The 18,104-nt window shown below is 37.2% G+C and overlaps 1 protein-coding gene across 1 annotated transcript in view; it reads left to right on the top strand.

The window, feature by feature from the left end:
• The first annotated feature begins 5,993 nt into the window (after window positions 1-5,993).
• The window catches only part of SPAG17 (sperm associated antigen 17), a 260,151-nt gene continuing 248,040 nt past the window's right edge, over window positions 5,994-18,104 (top strand). The window contains exon 1 of the mRNA XM_044675536.1: window positions 5,994-6,074. Within this exon, the coding sequence (XP_044531471.1) occupies window positions 5,994-6,074 (81 nt within the window). The remainder of the gene's footprint in view (window positions 6,075-18,104) is intronic.

The raw sequence follows: 18,104 nt of genomic DNA, 5'->3' as shown, positions 1-18,104 counted from the left end.
TAATTGACTCTGGAGTAGCTAGGTAGCACAGTGGATAGAATTACCAGACCTGGAGTCAGGAGAACCTGGGTTCAAATCTGATCGCAGACATGTTCTACTTGTATGACGCTGGACAAGTCATTTAACCCAAATGTCTAATCTTTGCTTTTCTCTTCTGGCTCAGAACTGATACTAAGAAGATAGGGGTTAAAAAATAATAATCAAATCAAACTCCCCCATTTGACCTGAAAAAACTGATACCCTGAGAAGTTAAGTCATTCACCCAAGTTAGCACAGACAGGAAAAAGTAGCAGAATTAGGACTTAAATGCAGGTCATCTGATTCCAGTTTCAGAATTCTTTTTACTGTATATGGTGGCTAGGTAGTTCAGTGCATAGAGCACTGGGTCTCGTGTCATCAATCCAGCCTCAGACACCTACAGACTCTTGTGGTCTTTGGCAAGTCACTTGACTTCTGCCTGCTTCAGTTTCTTGATCTATAAAAAGAAGATAATATATCGGGTTAAATCCCACAGTAGTTGGGAGAATAAATTGAAATCATATTTGTGAAAAGTTCTGTAAGCCTTCAAAGTTTTATATAAATGCTAGACATTATCATTGTACCATAATATTCCTAAATTACCAAATACTCCCAACTAAAATCCACAAACGGAATTGGTCAAAGACAAACAGATTTTCAAAGTTAGAGGCCAGTGATTAATTAGTTAGACCTTCTTAGCAAGGTTTCTAGAATGGATCCATAATCATAACTCTTGTTATTGTTACCTAGACATATTGGGAATTCTAATCTTTTAAATAGACTCAGGAAAAGGGGGAAAGAGGAGCACACCTTCAGAGAAGGGAAGCTTAACCTGCTCCTTGCTGAGAAACAATCCCACAAAGCTCACACCTCGTTAAATGAAAAGGGCAGGATCAAAGTGTGAAACTTCTAAAACAGCACTTCATCCATATAATAGCTCTGAAAATAGACAACACATTTCTGCAGGCAGATAATCTTCAGAGAACTAAGCAGAGGGTAAATGCAAATTTTCAAATGGAAAGCTTGGATCAAACAAATCAGTGGTAACTTGGGCCAGTGAAACTCAATTCACCAAACTGGGCACAGTTTTGTCTCAGCCACTGACATGTGGGAAAATTTATGTACTAAAGTGTATACTTATAAAATTTAAACCCATATTTAGTGGGGGAAACAATTTATTATACCAAAAAAAATCATAAATGTACTACAGATGGTAATGCTTTCCCCCCCACCACTCCCTGCTTTTGGCAGGGCCCCTTGCACTAAATAGCTTTTCTCTGCCTGAGATAAAATGATAAACTCTGGCTAGTTCACTTCCATTTTCAGTATCTAATCAGATGAAATCGTAGATGCAATCCCTATCGCTAATTCCATGATGAAAACACCATGACCATCCAATTATTTTATGAGTTCCAATTCAACACCATAAAATAAGGGATTCTTCACTTTAACCAAGATAAAGGGGAAATAAGAGTCTAGAGAGGGTCTCATTTCTGGAAAGAATAACCTTCCTCACCTCCAGTTAAAATGGCTTATTAGCTGTTCCATGAATGCTTCTGATGCTTCCTCACTTCTATACTTTTGCCCATCCTGGTCCAGATGCTGGTAATGAATGGGCTTTCCTCCTAAGTCAAGTCAACATTACTATGTGCCAAGCATGGAGTAAGTACTCCTTTTCCACCTGTGAAATTCCTACACATCTTTCAAAACCCAGATCCAATGCTGCTTCCTCAGTGGAGCTTTCTTTGACTGTTCCATTTGGCATGCTAGTTCTCTGTGTGTGAAAGAGGTGAAAAAGAGGTGTTAAGGAGTTTTCCTACAACCAGACAACATGGTGAGAAGTTCTTCAATCTCTGAGCGGCACATTTGCAACTTTTAAAAGATATGATCCTTTCGGACCTTGGCCAGCCTAAATAACGTGTTTATACTTCTTTCCTCTTTTAAGAGGTGCAAATAAGTTTCTCAATCAACCTGAAGGATCAGGCCAGGTTACCTTAAGAAGCAAGAACAAACTCTGAGAAGTCTGCCATCCTGAAGAGAGCCATCTATAGAGAAAGAACCCAGCTCTTGAAGGGGAGTATCTCCTCACCTTTTTAACCTAATTTAACTGTCCATGGGACAGTATTAGGAAGGGAGAGGATTTCTTTCCCCCCTTTCCCTTACCCTGCCAACTCTATCAGCAACAGGTTTTGCAGAAGAGACCTGCCCAGTAGGAAATGCTATGCTCAGCCAAGAGCAAGTCCAGAGTGTTGAGCTGAAGAGAACAGGTCAAGGAAGCCCAGCAGGATGATTTGCTCAGGAAGGATGCTGTCCTTTTAACAAAATGAGAACAAGGGAAGAAAAGAAACATTGGGACCCTTTGGTATCATAGGTGTGAGCTGGAGAGTCTTATTAAAACCAAGGTTCCTATGCCCAAAGGGCTTTAAAAGATTATCTGCCCTTTGTTCCAGCCATACCACTGCTGGGGTTATACCCCAAAGAGATAGGGAAAAATACTTGTACAAAAAAAAAAGGAATGGGAAATGAGGGGTTGCCCTTGGATTGGGGAATGGCTGAACAAATTGCGGTATCTGTTGGTGATGGAATACTATTGTGCTAAAAGAAATGATGAACTGGAGGAATTCCATGTGAACTGAAACGACCTCCAGGAATTGATGCAGAGTGAAAGGAGCAGAACCAGGAGAACACTGTACACAGAGACAGAGTGGCACAATCGAATGTAATGGACTTCTCTACTAGCAGCAATGCAATGATCCAGAACAATTCTGAGGGACTTTTGAGAAAGAACATTATCCACATCCAGAGAAAGAACTATGAGAGCAGAAACACAGAAGAAAAACAACTGCTTGATCACATGAGTCAATGGGGTATGATTGGGGATGTAGATGTAGCAATCACCCTAGTGCAAATATTAATAATATGGAAATAGGTCTTGATCAATGACACATGTAAAACCCAGTGGAACTGCTTGTTGGCTATAGGAGGAGAGTGGGAGAGGGGAAGGGAAAGAACATAAATCATGTAACCATGGAAAAATACTCTAAACAAATTAATTAAATAATTAAACTTAATTGAAAAAAAAACAGTTCCTTTTGTTTCACGGTACAAAGTGATCAGCTCTATTCATTTAAGCCCTTTGAAATATAATATACTAATCTTCCTTATTTAATAAAATTTAGGTTACAGCAGTTTGGGGAGACTATTTACTAAATCAGAAAGGAGTTGTGGAGGGAAATAACAGATTTTTCAATTATCCACAAACTTGATGGCGAACAACTCAAAGGCAGAAATTTTCTTATTCATCATTATATGTCCATCAGATGAGATAACTTTAGTCTGACCAGACTTTTCTAGAAAGAGATGGGAGGTGAGTGAACAAAAACATAAGAAGGGCAACCAGAAAAAATGCTCAAGACAGTAAAGATGAGAAAGCAGGTAAACAACACTAGACATTGCCATCTCTGGCTCCTGGAAGGATTTCTCTCCTGAACTCTCTCTTGGATTAATCCCTAGATAGATATTTTGAGGGCTCAGATGGTGTGTCAACTTTTACAGAAATCTTTCTGGATTCCCCAACCTAAATCATGTATATATGTATGTTTTTGTAAAGGCACATATGTATATTAAAGAAAATTAATCTCAAGGCTGTATCATTTAGTTTTTAATTTTAATCTATAATATTTCTTTTCCTGTCTAAGCTCAAAAGAGGGTTCTCTTATAGCCCTAGAAATATCCTTGTTCTAAAGCATCTTTTAAATAGGAATGGGCTTTACCCCAGCTGGGAATTTGAATTCTGTTTTCTGGTGAACAGAATTAACCAAAACCAGATACTCCCCAGAGGCAATGAGCTTCAGTCCTTTGTCCCCTTCCCCCAACCCCCTACCATTGAGGTGGAGAGCATTTGATTCATGAAGGTGAAAGTTTAACCAGACCAGACCAAGCTTGATCTTCCAATCTAGATCACCAAGGGCTAGTGAAATCTCATAACTGGGCCACTTTCTCAGATGACCTACCTCTAGTGATGGAGTAATTCAGGAGGAGCTGAGATCTTTTAAGTCCACTTCCTCATTAAGTATCTACCAATTAGAACTATCTTTTTCTGTCCAAAGAAGGCTGAACAATGAACTATCAGAGAAACCACTGCTGTATTAAAAATTGAAATATAAAATGGAAAAATCCAGGACCCTTTATCTTTTTATTTGGTTATAGAATCATTGGCCATTAATTTATTGATTTTACTGTTCAATAAATTGATTTTTCATACCTGAAACTCAGTCTTTTGAATTATATTTGTCATAGTATATATAAAAATATACATAATATAATGTATAATTATGACATAATACATAATAATATATAATAATGTATAATGTTCAATGTCTGTTACATATGATTATGATATAATATACTGATACATAATAAATCATGTATGATGTGCAATGTATATATTATATTAATTATAGATTTATTATATCACATACAAAGTATTTATTATATAATATTGATGTTTTCATTATATTGTACATGTGATACATCATATTGTGTGGGCATATGTGATATGTATTATTAATATTATATTCTATATCCAGGTCTAGAACTCTTTCTCTCCTCCACACTAACTATTGACTTCTCTGTGTCCCTCTGAATCCCAATTAAAATCCCACCTTTTACTGGAAGTCTTTCCCACCCCCTCTTAATTCCACTGCTTTTCCTTTTTTAGTGAGTTCCTATTTATCTTGTAATAGCTTGCTTTGTTGGTAAACTCCAAGTGGGGAAGGACTTTCTTTTGTCTCTTTGCTATTTCCAGTGCCTGGCACATAGTAAGTGCTTAATAAATTTTACTGTATGATGTGCAATATAACATACATTATACAATATATTATACATTATTATATAGTATACATTACACATTGTTGTGTTCATTTTTATATTTATTATATCTATTGTATGTTGTACTTTATTTATTCTACATATAATTTATTTTCAAACATATTTTATTTATTTTTATTTATTCTATATAATATATAACATATTATATATGATTTATGCATATTTTTATAGATCAACGTGCACACAAATATATGCACATGCTATGATATGTAATATGTAAAGGCATTAATTTTATACATTGATGTATCCTGTGTATTCTATAGTATAACATGTTATATAGCATATGTGACATGGAATAGTATATGTCAATATTATATGTGACTACCTTATGCTTTTCAGATAGGGAGGCACTGCGCCTTACTTGATACAGAGTTGTCTAGTTTTAGTTAGAGCACTGGTCCTAGAGGCAGGGAGACCCAAGTTCAAGTCCAGCCTCTGGCATTTATTACCTGTGGGTAACCCTGTGCTAGTCACTTAACTTCTAATTGCCTCAGTTTCCTCAAATGCTTTAGTAATAGCTCCTACCTCCTAGGGTCGTAAGGATTCAATGAGATGACTGTAAAGAGCTTTGCAAAGCATCTCGCTTGTGCTACTCTATAAATGTGGACTATTTTTTAATTTATTATTCCGAAGCTCCGCTGATCCTGCCCTTGATATAATCCCATTGTTCGTGCTGGCAAATCCCTTAATCTCTCGGTATGCCACGCAGTTTTCAAATCTGGAGTTTACGGGGAAGCAAACTGAAGCCAGAGAGGGCAGTGACTTAGCCCCGAGGTGCATGACTAGTCCGGGAGGGAGAAGGATTCGAACCGAGATCTTCTCCTTTCCAGGCTGCCTGCCCGGAGCGTGGGCTGCTTCTGCGCCCACCGCTCAGTTGCTAGTGGAGACGGCAGCAGTTGAGCCTGGGCTTTAGAACTGGACTGGGTGAGGAGTGGGGGAAGGAGAGCGGGAAGAAGCGGACTGGTGTGTCCCGGGGGGAGGGGGAGAACGTCGGGGGAGTTGGGCGGGGCTTTGGTTACTATGGCAGCGAGGACGCTCAGACTCCTAAACCAGAGCCAGAAGCGGACACTTCTCTTGTCCTTTGCATGGCACCCAAGAAAGAGAAAGTGCCCACCGTAAGCGCCAAAGCCTGGGAACCCTTACTCATTTCTGCCGTCTTTAACCAGGTAAATCGCCCCGGGACCAGGTCTATTATCTCAAGGCTCCCCCAGCTCTCGGGCTGCCCCAGGAAACCCTCCAGCTGCCATCTCTTCTCCTTCCCTTCCAAAAAGTTTCTAAAAACTCGAGGGGGGCTTCCAGGCTCAGCTCCTACTCGCGCAGACGTCACGGCAGGGGGTCCTCAGCATGGTTTTGTTCGCCCTCACCCCTAGTTTTTTTTTTTTTTTTAATTTGTTTGTTGGTTGGTGCATCCCGCCCTCCGTGCTCAAATTAAAGGTCTTTAGAATCAAACTTTGTAGGCAGCTAGAACTAGGAATGGTTGTCTAATTCTCATTTTTACACTTTATGAAAAAAATTAAAAATAAAATAAAAACCTAAAGAACCTTAGGCTGAAAATTTGAGTTAAAGAAAGGGAGTACTGTTTTTGCTTTGGCCACAACACATCTGAATTATTGCATTTCAGTCGGCTGACCAACTGGGTGTGGTAGAATCGTCTTTGGAATAAGTCCTGGATTCAGATTTTAGGTCTCCTAGTTAACTAACTAGTCATGTAATAAATCATTTAATTTCTTTGGTCCTCAGTTTCCTCACCTTAAAAGATATGGAGAGATGGCAGTATGTATAAGCTGTAAGATACTTTTAGCTCTTGAGTCTTATAAACTGGTGTGGTCTAAGTGGTGTAAAAGACAGATTTAGCTGAGCCCAAATTTGGGAACACCAAGTTCAAATTCAGCCTCAAACACTTACTAGCTGTGTGACCCTAGACATGTCATTTAATCCTGCTTGCGCCCCCTGTTTCATCATCTTAAAAAATGGAGGGATGAGAGTATGTAACCTGTAAAATACTTTTAGCTCTTAAGTCTTATGAACTGGTATGATGTAGGTGGCACAGTAGATAGACCTCACTGGGTGTGAAGTCAGGAACAACGAGTTTTAATCTGGCTTTGGACACTTGTTAGCTGTATGACCTTTGGAAAGTCATTTAACCCTGCTTGCCTCAGTTTCCTCATCTGTAAAATAGACTGGAGAAGGAAATGGCAATCTACCCTCAAATCTTTACCAAGAAAAACCCAAACTGGGATCATGAAGAATTGGACATGACTAAACAACAGCATAGTAAGGATACTTGAAAGAATGGTATATTGGGAAAACTGATTAAAGGAAATAGGAATGTAAAGAACTATTCCATGGAAAAGTGGAAGAAGAATTATATTTGTCCCTTTTGGCTCTAGAGGAAATAAGTTGAAGCAATGGATGGCAATTATAGAGGCAAACTTGAGATAAATGAAAAATTTACTAGCAATTGAAACTGAGATGGATATCTTTGGAGGTAGTGAGCTTAATTCAATTCAGCAAATAGTTAATTATTAAATTCCCTTCTGAGACAGACACATTGCTAGGCATTAAGGATACAAAAACAAAGAAAAGGAAAAAAACCTGAAATCCTATAGCAGAGGCTGGATGACTTTTTGTCAACCAGTGAGAATGGGATTCTTGATTTGGAGTAAGGGATTGGATTAAATGACTTCTGAGTTTCATTTTAATTTAGAAATTCCAGGATTCTGTCCTAAGGAAACACCCATAGTGTGTCTATCAAATAGTGACTTCTATTGAGTAGTTGGCAATATAGAGAATTTACGTGGACCAAAAAGAAAACTGTAAAATGTAAGCTTGGTGAGGTCATACACTGCTTTATTTTTCTGTGTCTAGCTCAATGCTTGGCACAAAGTTGGTACTTACTTAATAAGTGACTTTTAAACTGAATTAAAGGTTTTGTAATATAAATAGACAGTGGTAGATAAATCACTTAATCTCTGATGTCTCTCCCCAGGACACAAGCATCCTTCTTCAAACAGTTATAGTGGAAATTCAGTACAATAGAAATTCCTTGAAGGAATTTATTTCATTTTTTTGGTCTCTTTGTCTTTGGTACATGTTGTTGTTATTCAGTGGTGATCAACTCTTTGTGACCCCATTTGGGGTTTTCTTGGCAAAGATACTGGAATGGTTTGCCATTTTCTTCTCCAGATCATTTTACAGATGAGGAAATTGTGGCAAGCAGGCTAAAGTGACTTGCCCAGGGTCACAAAACCACAAAGTGTCTAAGGTCAGATTTGAACTCAGGAATGTGAATCTTCATGACTCCAAGCCCAGTGTTCTATCCACTGTGCCACCTTGCTGCCCAGGACAGTACATAGTCAGGTAATAAAGGTTTGAGTTTAATTGAAGATCAAAAGAGATTATGTCATAGTTTACAAGTGTAGACTAGTTATTATTTTCTTATCCTAGAAGAGAATGACCGCATCTTACAGGGTTACTATGAGGATCAAACAAGATCATATTTGTAAAAATGTTTATCACAGTGTCTGGCACATAGTAGGTATCTAATACCTCCTTCCTTTCCCTACTAAAATTTTATGCATCTGTCAAGACCAAACTCAAATGCCCCTTCCACCATCAGGTCTTCTCTTATCCCAATCGAAGGTAATTTCTTCCTCCTACTAACTACCATAGCCCTTTGGACCTTCCTTATTTACTTAATATATGCTAACTAATATTATAGTTCTTTTCTCCATGAATCACCTCTGGTGACTTTATTTAACTATTATAAAAAAAGGGGGCTGGAGATGTAGGTACCTAGATTCAAATTTAGCCTCAGATATATTTCCCATCTGTGTGACCCAGAACAAGTCTCTTAACCTCAATTGCCTAGTCCTTACCACTCTTCTGCCTTGAAACGGATACTTAGTATTGATTCTAAGATAAAAGGTAATAGTTTTTTTAAAAATGGAACACCTAGTCAGCCAAAGGAAATGCTTTTTACAAAGTCTTGTTAAAAATACATTCCTTTTCCTTGAAATCAGCCCTGTCCTAGAGTAGCTGTATCTCTTCCTCCTTTAGGATTTTCAGCTCCTTGAGGGTAGAAAGAATTTCATTTATATTTGCATCTTGTAGCATGCTTTGTAACAACAGGCTGAGGGAGATGGAGTTAGTAGGAGAATAACTCACAGTCCTACAGTTGTTACTGAATGTCCACTCAAGGGTTGGGAAGGTTTTCTTTGTACATAACTTATATCTACCTCTGAAATTCCACCCGGTTCCTCCAGTTCTGTCCTATGGAGCCAAATAAAACACATCTGATCCCTTTTTCCCATAACGATTTTGAAAATATTCAAAGATAGTTTTTTTTGCACCCTCTTGCCTCCCACTTTTTCTTCTAGAGACTAGTTATCCCTGGTTCCTTCAGCAAGTACTGGGAATGGCATGATCTCTGGTCTTCTCACCAATTCAGCTAGTATCCCCAGATGGTCTTCAGGTTTTCAATATCCTTCTTAAAGTTTAGCAAATATTGCAGGTGTGGTCTGAGCATTACATGATATTTTCATAGGGGCTATAATGAATAGATGTTACTTAAATGCTACCTTTCAATTAGTACTCTACATAAATTTGATCTTGAAACCATAATAATGTACCCTTTTTCCCATGAATGGGAATTTTTTTTAAAATTTAGGAGTTATTCTTAACATAGGACTTTATGGAAGCAATTATGACACTGTAAGTCCTGTATTAATGGAATGAAATGATGGAGTCCTGGGTTACTTCTATAACATTCTGAAATATGGGGTCTCAATTCAGTAATCCTCAGTTATGGTCTCAGCTTCTTAGAAATATTTTTCGAAGGACTACATAAATGCTCTCTTCCCTTTACTTTTATAACTTAAGAATTAGCCCAAAGTATTTTTTCCTCCATTTTCTTGAAGGATTTGGATGCCAAAGTTTGGCTTGGAGTGAACTTTTCTGCTTGAATTATAAACTGCTGCACAAGAGTGTTTCATGGAGGTGCTGACACTGTATTAAGTCAAGTGTTACAAATATGAAGTTGTAATTTTCCTAGTCGAGTGGAAAAACTAAAGGCATTCTTTTTTCCTTGTCTTAAGGCTCTTTAAAACCTATTTAGATTTCCTGGTTCTACACAAATAGTACAACTCCGATAAATCTTTTTTTTTTTCATTAATAGAAAGAACTTGATTTCAAAAGTAGTGTCAAAGTTTTAGATACAAAGAATTTGTTCAGTTCTGCCCCATGCAATGGACAGCACACATTCCCTTACCTCACATGAAGTCCATGTCTGGTCCAACAGTTCCAAATAATTCTGTGGATGGCACTGGTTTTACTGTGCTTAACTTTCATATAGATGTTCACCAAAGTGATATAGGCAAGGATAAGAGACCATCACTTTGCTCCTCTCCCAAAAAGGCATCAATAGTTATCAGTTATCAAATGCTCCTTTTCCTCTGTATCAGCTATTTATTGATAGAGCTACTTTGCTTCAAGTGGGAAGAAAATGCAAAGGATGACAAGATTCTTCCAGTGTGTTACCAAAAGGCCAGTTTTCAACTTCCTCATTTGTCACTAATAATGTGATCTGGGGTGAATAACTTCATATTTCCCTATGCCTCAATTTCCCCTTTTAAATAAAGAGAGGGTTGAATCAGGTAACTTGGAAGCATATTTCTAGTTTTAGGAGTGTATGCCTTACTCCTTTAGTAGGATTCTGTTTAATAGATTTATATAAGCTGATTCTCTTTTCTTTTCTTCCTTTCCCCATTCCCAGGGCTCAATACTAGTTTTTAATCATGATTTCCTTCTGGGCTACAGGAGTGCATATGGAGAAAAAACATCTGCTTTTCTAACTTATTTTTATTGACTTTCTCTTATGCTACTATTTTGAGTTGTCTTAAGCAGATGGAACATCAATTTTAGTTTGTAACATAGGTCAACTACCTACCTGAAGGATCTCCAGTGAATCCTTGTTTTATTTGATGGAGTACCCAGGTAGATTACAAACTACTTTTCATGTACATAGATGTCTTTGAAAGTTGCCTACGATACAAATAGAAATAACAGATATCATTCATATAGTTTTGTTTTGAAAAGCATTTTGGGAATCCCATTTGATCTTCACAACAACCCTGGGAGATAGATACTATTATTTTCCTCAGTTTTCTGAAGGAGAAACTGAGGCAAACAGAGGCTAAGTGATTTGTCACAGAGTTAGGAAATGTTTTAGATTTGAACTTAGATCTTCCACACTGCAAATATATTGCTCTATCCACTGGACCTCTTAACTGCCTCAAAGCTAATATCCACATAGCTAGTAAGTGCTAGAGGTGAGATTTGAACCAAGGTACTCCTGATGCCAGTTTTAACATTCTATCCACTACTTTAGGATATCTCTTTTGCTTACAACACTTAGTATCTCTTGTTGTAAATGTTGTTATTGGGTTGTGTCTGACTCTTTGTGATCCCATTTGGGGTCTTCTTTTTTTTTATTTAGAATATTTTCCCATGGTTACATGATTCATGATTTTCCCCATCCCTCTTCTATCCCCACTCTCTTTTTCTGGATGTGGATAGCGTTCTTTCTCATAAGTTCCTCTGGATTGTCCTAGATCATTGCATTGCTGCTAGTAGAAAAGTCTATTACATTCTATTGTGCCATGATGATTCAGTCTCTGTGTACAATGTTCTCCTGGTTCTGCTCCTTTCTCTCTTCAATTCCTGGAGGTCTTTCCAATTCATGTAGAAATCCTTCAGCTCATCATTTCTTTCAGCATAGTAGTATTCCATCACCATCAGATACTACAATTTGTTTAGCCATTCCTCAATCAAGGAACACCCCCTCATTTTCTGATTTTTTGCCACCACAAAGAGCATGGCTATAAATATTTTTGTAAAAGTATTTTTCCTTATTATCCCTTCGGGGTACAAACCGAGCAGTGGTTTGGCTGGGTCAAAGGGCAGGCATTCTTTTAAAGCTCTTTGGGCATAATTCTAAATTGCCCTCCAGAATGGTTGGATCAATCCACAACTCCACCAGCAGTGTATTAGTGTCCCAGTTTTGCCACATCCCCTCCAACATTTATCATTTTCCTTTGTTGTCATATTGGCCAGTCTACTAGGTATAAGGTGGTACCTCAGAGTTGGTTTTATTTGTATTTCTCTAATCAGGAGGGATTTAGAATACTTTTTCATGTGCTTATTGATAGTTTTGATTTCTTCATGTGAAAACTGCCTATTCATGTCCCTTGACCATTTGTCAATTGGGGAATGGCTTAATTATTTTTTATAAATGTGACTTAGTTCCTTCTATATTTGGGAAGTTAAACCTTTGTCAGAGAGTTTTGTTATAAAAATGTTTTCCCAGTTTGTTCCTTTCCTTCTAATTTTGGTTGCATTGGTTTTGTTTGTATAAAACTTTTTTAATTTGATATACTCAAAGTCATTCACTTTACATTTTGTAATGTTCTCTGTCTCTTGGTTGATCTAAAATTCCTTCCTTTTCCCACAGATCTGACCGGTATGTTGTTCTATGTTCACCTAATTTATTTATGATTGCATTCTTTATATTTAAGTCATTTACTCATTCAGAATTTATCTTGGTAGAGGGTGTAATATGTTGATCAAAACCTAATTTTTCCATACTGTTTTCCAATTTTCCCAGCAGATTTTGTCAAATAGTGAGTTCTTTTACCAAAAGTTGGGATCTTTGGGTTTATTGAACACTAGCTTTCTGAGGTCACCCCATTTAGGGATTTCTTTGCAAAGATATGACTTTTTCCATCTCTAATTCATTTTTTGGATGAGGAAACTGAGGCAAACACAGCTAGTAAGTGTCTTGGGATAGATTTGAACTCAATCTTTCTGATTCTAGGCCTGGCACACTATTCACTGTGTGCCCCTGTCTTTCAGTACTTGATAAATATGGTACATATTGGCTGGTCATTTTAAAAATGAGGGAAAAAAGAATCACCAGTCAAGTTGTAACCCTAAAGTTGTAGTTGCTGTGAGACCATGAGCAAATCATTAAGTCAAGCAGTATTTATTCGACAAACACCATGTGCCAGGAATTTTGTTAGGCTCTGGACATACTAAGACAAAAACCAAATTGTCCTCAAGGATTCTATAAAAGGACACATGTGTTTATGTGTGTGTTTGCATGACTATATGTGTATGTACAAATATTTATAAGATTCGAGGAGGGATAAGTCACTAGAAGCAGGTAAAAGGCTTCAAGTAAAAGGTGGTTTATGATCTGAATTTTGAAGGAAATAAGGAATGTGAGAAGGAGGGGAAAAGGGAGAAAATGTAAGGCAGTTTCATTTGAATCGATGGACTGAGAAACCAGATTGCCAAGGCTTTAGAAGAAAGCTAGATGAAAGGAAGTGGAGCTATGTCAGATGAAATCTAAATTTATTTAATTTAAATTCATTCAAATGTTTCTTCATTTAAAAAGCATTTTATATTTACATGACTTTTTCAGGGAGTTTAGTTATTAAGAGGATGAAAGTATAGGATACTGGTTAGAATGATAGGATTGAATGAGGGTTGGTTGGTTTTTAGAGATTGTGAGCAATTTTTTGTAGGCTAAAGAAAAGGAACCAATGGATAGGGAGAAATTAAAGCTGGGGGAGGAAACCACTCAAAAAGTTAGCAGGGAAGGAATTCAAAGGTTCACATAGAGGAGTTGGATTTGCTAAGGATTATTTTCTCTCTTCTCTGGACTAGAGTGCAGGAAGAGATTATGGGTTAAGATATGTAAATGATGTGAAATGAGGAGAGGAAAAGAGAAGCTCTCTGTGAATGGACAAAGGGAGAAAAATATGAGACAAAATCCTCCTTTGAGAGGGTAAGAGGAGAAAGTACTTTGGGAGACTTGAGGAGTTTAAACGGTTTGAATGGAGACTATGCAGAATGGGACAGTGAATCCATTATGGATGAATTGAAGATAGGGATAGTAAAAAGGTCAAATATGACTAGACCAGTGATAGGCAAACTTTTTAAAGAGGGGGCCAGAGGAAAGGAAATGCTCATCTGTCAGTCTGTTTCTATGGCAACTCTTTCAAAGTTTCATCTTATTGTATCCTACTCATTATAAGGATCAAATGCTATATATGGCATTTGATCATATATGTGTACATATATATATGATATACTTATATATATATATATGTGTGTGTGTGTATAGAGAGAGAAAGAGAGAGAGAGAGCCTAAAACTCTATGTAAAAATCAGCAAATTATTATTCACTCCCACTAATAGAGTGGATGATTGAATTGATCAAAAGTTAATTATTGTTATTAATGATAAATTATTTTATTGTTCAAATAGACATTTTATTTCTATATGATAATCTATGGTGTAAGATCATTTTAGTTCATTAATGCATGATGTATTCACTTCAAACTGGATTTTTTTTTAATTAAAAGAAAATGTTTACTTAAGAGTATTGATAAATCGATTAGGAAAGTACATTTTAGTGTGAACTAGTATATGCAACACAGAATTCTTTTTATGCTCTAAGACAAAACTAGAGTGCCAAAGAGTGTTCTGATACAGAATAAATGAAAATCTTTCTATTTCCTGCCAATGGCCCTATGGTGTAGCTGCTTAGATATAAACCTAAGCATTTTGAGAGTACAGAGGTGTTAATTCAGAATGTTTTACAATAGAAGGATTATTGAGCTATGGGTAATTTTAATCTGAAACCATTATCACAATATGATGATAGTGAGATGCTGTGAAATAGGCTTTCATTGGTTCAGTTGGTTTTGAGCTTATCTTGGGAAATAGAAAAGTTGATCAACCTTTTACCAAGAGGATATTACAGACGAAGAAGAGACTAGTTGACACAGTGGACAGGGCACTGAACCTGGTGTCAGAAGACCTAAATTCAAATTTGACTTCAGATACTTGCTGTATGACTCAGGGCAAATCACTTAAATCACTATCTGCCTCTGTTTCCTCAATTATAAAATAGTGATAATAGCATCTACATCTCAGGATTGTTTTGAGGATAAAATACAATGCTATAATAAAGTGCTTAGCAAGGTGACTGGCACAGAGTAAGTGCTTAATAAATTCTTGTTCCCTTTCCTTCCCTTTCCCCACCTTCCTTAATAAGGGCTTGTTCTCTTCCTTTCCTTTCCCCTACCCTCGTCCTCCCCATCCAACAGAAAATCAAATGTACACTCATGTTAATTAGATTATCATGAGTGTATTGAATTCTAACTCATGACTGGAACCCCTCTGCTAACATTGGAGAAAATACTAGATCCATTTTAAAAGAAATGCAGTATCAATTTGGAGGATATTTAAAAGCCAGATGAAAATGTATTCAAAACAAACAAACAAAAAGGACAGTATCTTGGGACAGTAGAAAGGACATTTAGCTTGAGGTTCAGAGAATCTGGCTTCAAACATGGCCTCTGCGAGAACATGGGCAAGGAACTACAATAATTCTCTAGGCCTCAGCTTACTCATCTGTAAAATGATGGGCATATGACTAGAGGAACTCCCAAGATAACTTCCAGTTCTAAATATGAAAATGGTACTTATTATTATTATTATTATTATTATTATTTTATCTTTTCCAATCCCAATTTTTTTCAAGGAAAACTCTCTTCCTCTTCTCCTCTTTCAACAGTACTTTAAGTGACTCTCCCCTTGAGTGGGTCCCACATTCTCTCAGGATCTATTTAGGCCACATGCCTTACAGTGCCAGCAAAAGTTAGGTCCACTCTGGTCCTTTTTGTGGTTTAATACATTCTCAAACTTTGGTTCCCTCTTACACTAACCTTAGTAACATCACAGAGAGCATGATCCAGGAGTTTGCTTATCCTTCTCATGACTCTGGTCCTATGTCACTCTCCATCTGAGGCTGGCTCCTCCATGCATATGGTTCCCTGTAGCAGCTCTGTAGATCCCCAAGTCTCTCCAGCTCCCACAAGCAGCTTGGTGTCAGCATCTCAGTCTGTATGTTCCCTGGAAAAAGCTCTGTTCGGAAGTTATTCAATTCATTCAGCAAGCATTGTTTAAGTGATTACTATGAGTAAGGGATACTCACTTCTTCCACATGCTCCAAAAGAATCAATCATTTATTAAAATTCAACTATATTAAGTGCTTAAGAAGTCTTCCTAATAAAATTTCTCTCTTAATAGGGGAATGAGGCTTCTTATTTTGCCTGCCAACTATGTTTAGGCCATTTTGTTCCTGAGTTTCTCTTTAGGAACCTTTCATTGGTACAGCATTTTCTTCGTTCTTTGAATATTTACACCATTGTTTGGCTGTAGTAATAGCCACTGCTTTTTTTGCGCACTTAAACTGTGGTAATATGGAGTGGGACATTCCTGAACCAAGCCCATACTTCTTGTTCAGAATTTGAAGAGCGCAAAATGTTCTTGATAGACGTTGCCAAAATCTATGACCCCGCCAGACCTCTTACACAAAATCATATGATCTACAATACTAGGATGATGATAAATTAATTTTAAGTAGATAAATGAGTTTAAGAAAATATCTTTTAGTAATTGATACTATTAAAGCTATAGTTTATCAAACTAGGAAATTAATTCTTCTGTTTGAAATAGTCTCTGACCAATTTTCTAAAAGCAGTGAAAGATTTCAGAATACTTTTTATTCTGAACTGTGAGCTATGGCACATGTTAGTGTGTATTTAAGACTTACTGGAAATGTCTATAATATGAACTGAAGAGTGATGTCTGGCAACTGCCTATTTTTCTTAAAATAGATTGGATATTTTATGACTGTTTTTTTGAAATGGACTTTCATTAATATTTACTAAACAAATTGCCAATTTTTGCAAAGATAATTTTAATAAAGGCCAATGAAAACAACTGAGTTGCTTGGAAAAAATGTTAGGAGAGTGAATTTTTTATAAGATCACATTTCAGTTCTATTTCTTGGGCAACAAATTATTATTTAATGGGTTTGGAAGTAAATGAATAAGTATGTCAAAATATCCACCTAGATGTTATATGTAACTTTTTATTACAAAAAGGAAAGTATAAAATATTAGTACAATGCATGTGTTTAGCCTATCCCAGTCTCGATATGAATTGGGCCATATCCTAAGGGAAAATCTGCCAAAATACAGCAAATCTTGTCTATGTTTCAGTGCAGAAATAACTTTGAATTACTTCCTATTGCCAATAGATTAAAGTCCAAAAGTGCTTTTTTGCCTGGCTCTCGGAACCCTTCAAAATGTGCCCTCCCAACTTCCTTATTCAACATTTTCTCTCACCAATCTCACCACAAATGAGCCCTCCATTGATCTTCTTCCACTTCAATTCCTACCTGTTTGACTTTATTCCACTAACATCCTATCCTGCTGTTGTGTGGAGGTGATAGCTGGTTCTCAGAGACACAAAATAAATCCTGAAAGGTCCTATCAAACCAGAAAGGTTTTGTGAGTAAACCTAGACTCTGTCACAAGTCTGTTATTGAGGATGATCCAAGTGAAGATCATGCCCCAAACAATCATCATTGAGGGTTCAGGTTTTTTTAAAACCTTATCTTCTGTCTTAGAATCAATACAGTGTATTAGTTCTAAGGCAGAAGAGTAGTAAGGACTAGGCAATGTGGGTTACATGACTTGCCTAGGGTCACACAAGTAGAAAGTGTCTGAAATCAGATTTGAACCTAGGACCTCCCCCCATCTCTAGGCCTGGTTCTCAATCCACTGAACCACTCAGCTGCCCCCTTGAGCTGAGGTATTTTTGACCACAGCAATTCAACAAGGCTCTTTTCTATGATGCTGAGGAAGCACCCAAAACTACAGAGTCAACTAGTGACTTTGCCTATGCATTTATCCTCTCTAGAAATTCTTCTTCAACTTCATCCCCTGTCATTCTGTTCCACTACTTTTCTGTCATTCAAATACTGGTCATCATTCAGGGCCCAACTCATGCCTCAAATTTTCCATGAAGCTTTCCCAGAATGTACATGCCCACATGGATATTTCCCACTGTATGAGAATCATAGAACCTTAGAATTGGAAAGAATTAAATGCAACTACCAACAATTTGGAAATTGGTCTTGATCAAGGACACATGACAAAACTAGTGGAAATGCGCATCGGCCATGGGTGGGGGGAGTGCGGGGGGGGGTGAAGGGGATAAGAGGAGTATGAATCAGGTAACCATGTTAAAAATGTATATTAATAAATGTTAAAAAAA

Source organism: Gracilinanus agilis, chromosome 4 (genome assembly GCF_016433145.1).
Source record: "Gracilinanus agilis isolate LMUSP501 chromosome 4, AgileGrace, whole genome shotgun sequence".
Classification (NCBI taxonomy): domain Eukaryota; kingdom Metazoa; phylum Chordata; class Mammalia; order Didelphimorphia; family Didelphidae; genus Gracilinanus; species Gracilinanus agilis.
This window is presented reverse-complemented; position numbering and strand designations above follow the sequence as displayed.